Raw genomic sequence first — 12,051 nt, 5'->3', positions numbered from 1 at the left:
TCCAAACCTTTACTCAATCGGATATTTTTCTAGTTAAATAAATTTGGGACTATAACTCACAACTTATACTACAATGTTATTGAATATTATTTATCGAATAATTTTTTTTCGGCGGCGATCCTCAAAACCAAAATCTAAATATGTGGGGTATCTTATCTTTTCAAGGAACAAATCGGTTTTATTTGCAATGTATTAAGGGCCTATAAATTCATATTAGAATATCTTTCAAGTACAATGTTATTCAAAAGGTCCTTTTTTAAATAGTATGAATAATGAGCTTTAGGTCAGGAGAATGTGTTTCTGCAGTGATAAATGCCAGAAAACGCTTTTGGCGTCGGGGCTTCGCCCCGATCTCCATTGATGAATAATGAGCTGTAGATGTCAGGAAAATGCGTTTCTGCAGTGAAGAATGCAAGAAAACGCTTTTGTCCTTTCGGGCTTCGCCCCGAACTTCATTGATGAATAATAAGCTATAGATGTCAGGAGAATGCGTTTCTGCAGTGAAGAATGCCAGAAAACGCTTTTGGCGTCGGGGCTTCGCCCCGAACTCCATTGATGAATAATAAGCTTTAGATGTCAGGAGAATACAAGAAAATGCTTTTGTCGTCGGGGCTTCGCCCCGAACTTCATTGATGAATGATGAGCTGTAGATGTCAGGAGAATGCGTTTCTTCAGTGAAGAATGCAAGAAAACGCTTTTGTCGTGGTTTTGCCCCAAACCCCACTAGGGAACCTTATAGCGTTGCCCCACTTTTTCGCCGAAGGTTGAGAAATGCTGCTTTTTAAAATTCTCATATATATATATATATATATATATATATATATATATATATATATATATATATATATATGTGTGTGTGTGTGTGTGTGTGTGTATGTGTGTGTGTGTTCTGTACACACGTTTATGCATAGGGTTAGGGTTTACTGGGCGTTAGGGTTAGGGTTTGGAAAAAAATCGCCCCCCCCACTCCAAAGTTCTGGATCCGCTAGTGCTCTGCACGAGGATGCTGTATGATGATGTTGTATAGGATTGTAATTATAATAGGTTGCTGTACGATGGTGTTCTATGATGATGTTATATGATTTTGTTTTATGATGATGGTATATACTGATGTATGATGTTGTATGATGTTGTTGTGTGCTGATGTTGTATGATGATGTTGTATGTTGGTTTTGTATGATATTGTTTTATGATGATGTTATATACTGATGTATGATGTTGTATGGAAGTGTTTATGGCAATGTTTTGATGTTGCATGATGAGGTTATATGATGATGTTGTATGATGATGTAGAATGATGAAGTTCAATGATGATGTTGTATGATGATTTTGTAAGATGATGTTATATGATGATGTTGTATGATGTTGTTGCATAATGAAGGTGTTAGAGGCAGGCTTCTGTCTAACGATGTTGTGTAGAACCTATCGAGACAGGTGTGTTTATTCCCATCCATGTCTTGTACGTCCGTTTACGACAATGTGCATGTCACTTTGCCCTGTCACTGACACTGTGCCAAACGTTCGCGTGCCGACAGAGGAGATTTCTCCGCCTTATATGGGATAACAGTGTCAATGACGCAATACAGTACTGACATGTCGTAATACTGACATGACAACTGACATGCCAGTTCACAGTGTACGAATGGACGAATTAGAGAGATAAAAAAAAGATGTAGAGCTTTGATGGAATGTGTGAGCGAATCTCTCGGGGGAACTTGAATGGGAACATGTGCGTAGATCAGGGAATGTGTGAGTGGATCTATAGGGGAACCGGAGCGGGAACATGTGCGTGGATCAATAAGACACAACCCTTAGCATTGGATAAACAGATCATGGATTGCCCATGCTTTATGATCTACAATGCCCGTCATTAGAGAGGCGCATAAAATGTCAAGGCAATACTGCTAGAACAGTGTTTCTCAAAGTTTTTTTTCCTTTACGGTACACTTCACTCTTATCTTATCTTATATAATACAGACGTTACTTCAAAAAAGATGATTACGTCCTACGCGTCATGCATTTAGTCATGCATATTAACCAATGACTTAAATTCTGCAAAGTCACTGGTTTTCCTGGCTAGCTCAGGCAACCCATTCCATGCTCTAATAGCACTAGGGAAGAAGGAGTATTTGTACAAATTTGTCCTAGCATATGGGACGAGGAATGTGCCTTTATCTTTGTGTCTTTCAGAGTATTTTATTAAATTTTGTTTTTGTATTTGAAGATTATGGTTCAGTGTTTTATGTATAATTGCTACTTTACTTTTGAGTCTTCTGTCCTGAAGGCTTTCTAAATTTAGTGATTTTACTAAAGGTGTTACTCTAGTCAAATGTGAATATTTGTTTGTTATGAATCTCACTGCTCTATTTTATGTCTGTTCCAGTTTCTTAATGTTTTCTTGAGTTGAGGGGTCCCAAACGGAGGATGCATATTCTATTACTGGCCTAACCAAGGTTAAATAACATTTTAGTTTTATGTTCTTATTTGATTTATAGAAATTTCTTTTAATAAATCTTAATGCTTTGTTTGATTTTTTTTATAGTTTCATCAATATGTGGATTCCATGACAGTTGTTCATTTATTATAACACCTAGGTATTTTGCGTTTTTAGTCTGTGTTACTGGTTTGCCGTGAATAAGATAAGTGGAATTCTGAGTATTTAGAGGAACACTTGTTGTTTTTATTTTTAGAGAGACTAATTCACGTGGATGGCCTACTAGTTAATTATTCCAGTAGTTCGTGGAAGACCTATTCAGGCCTCGCCGAACGCTAAAGGTTCACACTGTGCAAGAACAACAGTTGGTAATCCCAATGCAAAATGATGGTGGCTGTATCAGAACCAAGCACTTAAGACTCAATAACACTACTGAAGTTACGTATCTGTGTGATTAGGTCAGAGAGACCCAGTTTGTAAAGTGTTGACTATATCTTCAGCTTTCATGGATTTTTGTTTCTTCATAGAACTAAAAAATTGATAGGTTGAAAAAAAAAGAGAGGGGGGTGGGGTGAGATTCTGAGTATTAGGATTCCTATAAATAACTAACACTTTCACAAGAAATGGCGTCCGGTCCATTTCCGTTTCCAGGCTTGTTAAAGGGCGATAACTTCGGCTGTTAGTTGTTTCTTTCCCTTTTCAAACTTAAATCAACAATTGAAACAAAGCTTAAAAGAGAATGAAAAAAAAACAAAAAAACTTGGACTTCACAAAGATATATTACTCGAGTTTGTAATCTCTAGTTCACAGACACAGGAGATTTAAAATATCGACAAGCAGAAAGACAATAAATGTTGACATGAGATGAAAACCAAAAAAAAAAGAGTTATAATATCTGTAATGTCATGTCAAGTGAATGTCACGTCACAGACATTTGTTGTATTATAAATATGAAAAAAGATTTTGCTACAATAAATATGTATGTGGCATTTCTTAAAAGCAAACGTTTACTAGGTAACCAGAGGCGTAGCGAGAAGGGGGCAAGGAGGGGGGCACGATGCCCCGTCGCCACTTTCAGGGTGGGGGGAGGCGCCCAAAAAATTATTTTTGTAGATATTTTAGTTAGGTAATACATTCTTAGGGTATTTGTATTATATTATATATATATATATATATATATATATATATATATATATATATATATATATATATATATATATATATATATATATATATATATATATATATATATATATATATATATATATATATATATATATAAGCCTATATTTCTATGTGGTGTTCATGGAAAATGGAGGGGGGGGGCACCAATAAAGTTTCTTGCCCCAGGCGCACTATTGTTCACTACGCCTCTGTAAGTAGCTTTTGATTTAATAAATATGTGTAAACCATTTTATTTTTAAATGGATTTAGAATAGCCCAGCGTTCATGCTTACATCATTACTCATTTTCATATTTTAATCAAATTAACATTCAAATTTGTTTTTCTAAAGCATTTTTACATAGATCTACATCCGTTCGCCAATGTTTTCATTAAAAATTGAATTCAGGTCAATTAGCTATTTTTAGCTCCATTCATAATATTTTATTTATTCATGAATTCATGCATTCGCTTTACTTATTACATTATTATTTTCTTTAATTGTATCTAATGCATTAAATCAGTGACTATATCAGCAATAAGAAAAATCAACAAGAAAAATCTTACTCTGGAATAAATGTAACCTAACACAACTACACCAAGCTGCATTAAACTTTCAACAAACATTCTTATTAGAAAAAGACATTAACCAACCAGTCGATGACCTCTGGAATTTCATTAAAAACCATCTTAAAAGCATTATAGAAAATCAAATACCAACTAAATACACATCAAACAAAATAAATAAATGCTGGTTTAATAATAGACTAAAGAAGCTTTGTAAACAGAAGGAAAACCTATATAGAAAATTTAAAGAAACTAATGCAGAAAGAGTTTACAAAAAGTATATAAAAATTAAACACTTAACCCAAAAAGTAAGCAGACAGCTGCAGAGTGAATACATAAACAATGTAATATCTAAAGACAACAACAAAAACCTATGGTCATACATTAAGTCTAAGAAAATGGAAACAACAGGCGTAGCGCCATTAAAAGATGAACATAACATAATACATAATGATAATGAAACTAAAGCAAACATTCTAAACAAATACTTTGCATCAGCATTCTCAGCCCCAGGAGACAAAGACATATTACTGAATTTGAACCAAGTAGACAACATAGAAGATATAGTAGTACAAGAAAATGGAATTCAAAAACTATTAGCCAACACCAAACCAAATAAAGCTTCTGGACCTGATGGTATTCCAGCTAGATTACTCAAAGAACTAAGTAATGAGCTAGCCCCAGTGTTCAAAATACTCTTTCAGGCTTCACTTAACCAGGACAGAGTACCAAAGGACTGGAAAGAAGCTAATGTCACCCCCCGCCCCTATTTAAAAAAGGAGAAAAATCTGACCCAGGAAACTACAGACCAGTATCACTTACCAGCATCACATGTAAAATCCTAGAACACATAATATGTAGCAACATCATAAACCACTTAGACAAACATAATGTCCTCACACCATACCAACATGGCTTTAGGAAATATAGATCATGTGAAACACAACTAATAGGACTAATTGATGATTTTTCAAAAGGTTTAGATAATAGTGAACAAATAGATGCTATCTTACTAGATTTTTCTAAGGCTTTTGACAAAGTTCACCACCATAGTTTGCTTAAAAAATTAAAATATTTCGGCATTAATGGTCCACTGCATCAGTGGATTAAAGACTTTCTGATAGGGAGAGAACAAACTGTAATAATAAATGGCTCTAAATCAACACCGATAACAGTAAACTCAGGTGTACCTCAAGGAACAGTCTTGGGTCCACTACTATTTTTAATTTACATAAATGATTAACCAAATTGCATTAGTTCAGGAACAAAAGTCAGATTAATTTCAGACGATTGCATAATATATAGAACAATAAAAACAACACAAGACACAGATATTTTACAAAGAGAATTAGATGAATTACAGAAATGGGAATCAAATTGGAGCATGTCTTTCCACCCAGAAAAATGTCAGTTGTTAAGAGTAACAAAAAAACTAAAACAAATTAATTCCACTTATCTTATTCATGGCAAACCAGTAACACAGACTAAAAACGCAAAATACCTAGGTGTTATAATAAATGAAAAACTGTCATGGAATCCACATATTGATGAAACTACAAAAAAATCAAACAAAGCATTAGGATTTATTAAAAGAAATTTCTATAAATCAAATAAGAACATAAAACTAAAATGTTATTTAACCTTGGTTAGGCCAATAATAGAATATGCATCCTCTGTTTGGGACCCCTCAACTCAAGAAAACATTAAGAAACTAGAACAGACACAAAATAGAGCAGTGCGATTCATAACAAACGAATATTCACATTTGACTAGAGTAACACCTTTAGTAAAATCACTAAATTTAGAAAGCCTTCAGGACAGAAGGCTCAAAAGTAAAGTAGCAATAATACATAAAACACTGAACCATAATCTTCAAATACAAAAACAAAATTTAATAAAATACTCTGAAAGACACAAAAATAAAGGCACATTCCTCGTCCCATATGCTAGGACAAATTTGTACAAATACTCCTTCTTCCCTAGTGCTATTAGAGCATGGAATGGGTTGCCTGAGCTAGCCAGGAAAACCAGTGACTTGGCAGAATTTAAGTCATTGGTTAATATGCATGACTAAATGCATGACGCGTAGGACGTAATCATCTTCTTTTTTGAAGTAACGTCTGTATTATATAAGATAAGATAAGATAATACGCAGGTTAAGAATCGCGGGCAGTGGGTAATATCTGTCTAGTACAGCGGTTCTCAACCTTTTAAGCTCGGCGACCCCTTTTTAGAATCCCCCACTCGGCCGCGACCCACACACACACACACACACACAGCAAAAGAAGAATAGACAAACACAATCCATATTTTCGATGGTCTTAGGCGACCCCTGGCAAAGCGTCAATCGACCCCCAAGGGGGTCGCGATCCACAGGTTGAGAACCCCTGGTCTAGTAAATATATAGGTTGGAAAAGTAATGACGAAATAATTGGGGCCACCAATGAGAAACTTTTCATTCAACAAAGTTGGAATCTTACGAAAGTCAATATTTTAAGGCAAATACTTTAAGGCAAAAAATAAATGCAATGACGTCATCAATTCCTCCTCCCTTTCAAAACTGTAAAAGATTTGTACCGACCGAATCTAACCTACGTAGGCATGGCTGAGTTGATTTTATCCATTGCTTATACACGTTTGTTTTGACTAGGGGGAGACAATGTTGTCCAAGACAATCGTGAGGAATCGATCTGCGAAAGTCAACAGGAGAGAGTTTCTTCCCTTTCTTTGGGGAATATTCAGTTCGAATAATTTTGTAGCTCAGAGCTTTCTCGAATAATAGATAAAAAGGTCATATAAGATATTTTAGTTAGACGTCCAACACGGACTGACTCGAGAAGTGAATTCTAAACGTCATGTACAGGAAACTAGTTTGTATCTTTGTTGTAGATAGAAGGCTACTATCTATGACGGATAGAAGCGCGATACAGATTGGTTGCCTGTGACGTCATGGTAAAAATTAATTCTTGTAAATGCATTTAGACCAGCGGTTCTCAACCTTTTTATGCTCGGCGGCCCCTTTTTACAATCCCCCCACTCTTCCGCGACCCCCGCACACACACACACACACACATACAGCAATAGAAGAATAGTCAATAACAATCCTTATTTTCGATAATCTTAGGCGACCCCTGGCAAATCGTCAATCGACCCCCAAGGGGGTCGCGACCCACAGGTTGAGAACCCCTGATTTAGACGAAGTGTAAACTAGCTAAAGAAATATCTGGATTAAACTAGTCCTATGTCAATGCTTTTAAGCCTCAACGTGGCTCTCGGGTGAAAACGGTGGTTAAAGTTAGAGGCAGGGTCGGCCTTAGAGATAGGCAAACTAGGCAGCTTCCTAAAGTCTGGTGCATCAAAACGCAAAGGAAAAGCGGGGAACGCAAAGAAGGTCTCTGATAAATTTCTTTATTTGTCAGCATTGTTTGTAACCAAAGAAATACAAATTGTGTTATTTTATTTTTATGATGTTTATATATTTTTTTTTCTATTTTATTTGGGGGCCACCTAATACACTTCGCCTAGGGATTCCTATTACCTAAAGCCGGCCGCGTTAGAGGAGATGATAAGGCCGATAGAAAAGAAAAACAGAAAACCCTTTGTGGTGCCTAACGACCAAGGCATCTTAGGATACGAGCCATCGGCAATAGAAATGTAAAAAAAAAAAAGTGTATATCTGCTCGGATATTTCCCAGACAGAAAAGTTGTTCAGACAGGCAGCTGGCGAAGAGCTTCTGTGGGTCCGGGGTTCAAAGAGCTTTCAACTCAACTGCAAATTACAAAGAAGGATCGAACTGGATTCGCCTTCACTCGTTAATCGAATAGCGAAAGAAACCGAGACATCGTTATAGAAGGCATGAACACTGACCTGCAACGTCACAGCCTGTGGGCAACGTGGACGAGACCATTCGTTATAGAAGGCCTCAACTCTGACCTGCAGCGTCACAACTTGTGGGCAGTAGAGGCCATTCGTTATAGAGGGCATGAACACTGACCTGCAACGTCACAACTTGTGGGCAGTATAGTCGAGGCCATTCGTTATAAAAGGCCTCAACTCTGACCTGCAACGTCACAACTTGTGGGCAGTAGAGGCCATTTGTTATAGAAGGCCTCAACTCTGACCTGCAGCGTCACAGCCTGTGTGCAGTTTAGACCAATAGCTCGTTGCCACGTCGTACAGACCCGTGACGTGGCATGAGCTACTGGTCTAAACTGCCCACTGAGCATGACGTTGCAGGTCAGTGTTGAGGCCTTCTATAACCATTGGTGTCGATGAACTACGTAAGAATAATCGTGTGACGTCACAGCTTTAAAATTTCCCATCCGCTGACTGCACACGTTAAATCTGGGTTTGTAAACATACTAAAAGTGGTACGAAGCGATACGAAAAAGGTCGAAAGTTTCATTTGAAGTCGAGTTGTACTCTAGGATAACACGTCACCGCTCAAATACAAACATACATACATCAATTAGTAGCACACACACACACACACACACACACACAAATGCACTACACGTCAAAGGACGTGTTTATACCTGCAAGTCAGGGCCGCCCTTAGGCACAGCCAAACTAGACAGGCCGCCTAGGGCATCCAATGTGTGGGGGGCCTCGAACAGAACAAAAAACTAATTGAGAAAAAATTGTCAAACTTAAATCCAGTCTCAAACATAGCGAATCTCTAATATGGCTCTATGTCTTCCAACCCATAAATAAGTCTCCATTTAGTCTGTTGTATCAAAATGCATACGAAAAAGTGTAATTTTATGTTTGGGTGTTTATCTTTTAATTTTATTTGTGGCCACCACATTCACTTCGTCTAGGGCAGGGGTTCTCAACCTGTGGCTCGCGACCCCCTTGGGGCTCGATTGACGATTTGCCAGGGGTCACCTAAGACCATCGAAAATATGGATTGTTTTTGTCTACTCTTCTATTGCTGGATGTGTGTGTGTTTGGAAAGGGGGGGAGGGGGTTCGTGGCAGAGGGGGGGATTGTAAAAAGGGGTCACCAAGCTTAAAAGGTTGAGAACCGCTGGTCTAGGGCCTCCAGCTACCTAAGACTGGCCCTTTGAGAGTCCGGTCTCCAACCGTCGATAAGTACTTAATTTAAGTTTCGACATCAAGAAAGATCCCATGTTTTAAAAACCAAGGTTTGGAACCCAGAATTTTGTCTCAGTTGACAAGGGCTGACAACTTGTCCACCTGGTGAGTTATAGAATTTGCATTAAAAAGTTACAGACGAGAAGATAGTGAAAGCCACAGTACAACAAAGAAACTTACCGATAATAGTCCGATGTTTTGCTAATGTTGGTAATACTGGTGTCGCGGCTGTAGCTGATGTCCCGGCTGTAGCTAGTGTCCCGGCTGTAACCGCTGCCGCAGCAGTCTTCATCCCCGCTGGTATTGTTTAGATCCTCGTGCCCTATTCGGAGCCCGGAACATGAGCAAGCGGAAGGCAGCCTGTATTGTTCCGTATCACTATCTGGGCTGCTTACTTTTAACGAATGCATTGTCGTCTGCTGCTCTTCTTCTTTTTTTTTTTTTCCCTGTCCGTAGAGTTGGCTCCAAATATCTCCAGATGGATAGACAGATAAGAGAAACAGCCCTTCTCTGATGGATAATTTGACCCAAGATCCTTAGAGAATTCTGGATGGTGTCCTAGTTGACAAGCCTTGGGACGGTGTTATTCAATTTTCTTCCCATGGAAAAAAAAATTCCTAGGGTTAAATTTTTCGCAATTGGAACATATTCGAATGTGGAGCGGGAAAGGCGAGACAAGTAGTCTCAGATTGACATAGAACCAATGCAATCAAGGGCAGCTAATCCAAAGTCTGATCATCTGGGAGGTAGAAAAAAAAATAAGGAGTATCGAAAGCCTCAGACAGATCGGGAGCTGGGGACAGGCGCCTCTTTTTTTTTTTTTTCAGAGCCTCAAATCACATTGCTCGGTAACCAACACAATTGTCCACGAGAGGGAGGTACAGGGCGCCGAGGAGAGAGGCGGATGGACAAGGTGATTGTTCTCCACGTAATTTAATTCTTTGCTCGCTTCTATCTAATGTTGGAGGAGACAGTCGAGGGCGGGGAAGAGGTGGGGGAACACGGGAAGAAGGGAGCAGTCGACAAGTTAACAAAAGGGGTCGGTTATTTAACTGTAGAGGGCGCCTATTCACTTCTGAGGGACACGACCCAGCTAACCCTGTCCGCTAAATTGACTTCCTCTTTATAGAAGCTTAGACTAGGTCAAATCTTAGTGACGTCCTGAACAGGTCTAGAGCACTGTTGTTTTCGAAAGTACAGTTTACCGAATGAAATCAAGGCAGTAGTGCTTATAATTATCGGATCAAGTGATGACAATAAGGACTTTTTATGACGTCATTGCAATAAGCTAAATAATCTCGAGCAAAAACAGCTAAATCTTGCAGTGTTAAGTTGTGTATATTCTCTTTGGATTAAAGGATTTTAATTGAGACCATTGTAGGACTAAGTCTTACATTACCATTCATCAGAGAAATTATTTTATCTGTATATCTGTGAATGTGTTAATCAGATTAGAGAACATGTACAACGGCTTTGTCTGCGTTATTTCTGACGAAATATGTAGGTCATAGTTAGGTCTGCGTAAAACATGAACTCTGCTTTGAGTTTCAGACATGAAGACGAGCCCTTGTTATTGCGTGTACAATAGTTACGTCGACTGTTTCTTCGACTGTCTTCACAGCGAAACAAAAAAAATGTGTCAGACTTGGGTTTTTCAGTTGTTACTAATCCTAGAGTCTGCTGCGTGAAGTCGGTAAGATCACCACTTTGAACTAAACTGTTTGGTCCAGATGAAATTATACGCCAGAAACCAGAACCATAAATAATTCATGGATCTTGTCGAAGGAGAGATAACCCACGACATCGTCTCATGTTGAATGCAGCGTATCATTGAATGACAGTCTGAAACACAGAAGAGAACACACAAAAAAAACTTGAAATAACATAAAAATAACAGAACAGCTATTAATTTCGATGGAGAATTGGAGAAAAAAAAAAGCATTGTCCTTTTAAAAAAAAAAAAAAACATTTTCTGAAATGAATTTGTAATGGTTCTATTTTCATAACCTACATTAACGCAAAGTCGATTGAATGTAACCATTAGTTGTTGAATAGGTTACTCAACATTGTTAGTCTAATGGAGTATAACATTGTTATCCCAATAGAAATATTCATCAATAATTCCTTGATGGAAGATTTTATTATTATAAATCATTTAAAATGAATATTTTTCTTTCTGTGTGTAATTGTTTAGAATCGGTGTCTTCTTAATTTGGAAATTTGATTCTTGTAAAAATACAAATAATGTATACATCGTTATAAAAATTGCATGAATTAAATATCGAATACTAGGAGGCAAAAGAAATATGTGTACGAAATTTCTTCCTGATCAGTACAACAGTCTAAGAGATCTCTTGATCAATAAGCGAGTGGTATTTTGGTAAATATACAGTAGATTGCTTAATCACCGACCTAAGGAATCAAAGGAAATGTATCTACTGTCATTTTGTATTCAAGCACTAACAGAGCTATCGGGAGTTGATCGTGTTTATTCTTAAAGGTAACAAAAAAGTAAATACATGCATTATATCACGTTTAAAAACTTTATGCTATCGAGCTATTGGTCTCCACTGCCCACAGGTTGCAGCGTCGCAAGTCAGTGTTCAGACTGGTCTCGGTTCTACCATATCTTACAACTTCCACAATGATCTAAGGAATATTCATGCCAAGTCTCACCAAAATTGAAAAAACTCTTGATTTCTATAAGTAACAAAAATGTACATCTTTTCTTTTGTCTTTCGGTAGAGCCTTAAGGAATTAGATTCCTATAAAATCAAATTTAAAGTATTGT

The 12,051-nt window shown here is 37.6% G+C and overlaps 1 protein-coding gene across 1 annotated transcript in view; it reads right to left on the bottom strand.

Moving 5' to 3' along the window:
* Positions 1–9,998, bottom strand: part of LOC106076031 (endothelin-converting enzyme homolog) — a 259,051-nt gene extending 249,053 nt beyond the window's left edge. Inside the window, exon 1 of the mRNA XM_056010793.1 lies at positions 9,441–9,998. Coding sequence (XP_055866768.1) covers positions 9,441–9,670 — 230 coding nt within the window. The 5' untranslated portion in view covers positions 9,671–9,998. The remainder of the gene's footprint in view (positions 1–9,440) is intronic.
* Between the last annotated feature and the right edge of the window lie 2,053 nt (positions 9,999–12,051).

The sequence above is a fragment of the Biomphalaria glabrata genome, chromosome 1 (genome assembly GCF_947242115.1).
Source record: "Biomphalaria glabrata chromosome 1, xgBioGlab47.1, whole genome shotgun sequence".
In the NCBI taxonomy this organism is placed as follows: domain Eukaryota; kingdom Metazoa; phylum Mollusca; class Gastropoda; family Planorbidae; genus Biomphalaria; species Biomphalaria glabrata.
Note: the sequence above shows the minus strand (reverse complement) of the source record. Positions and strands in the feature narration are given on the sequence as shown.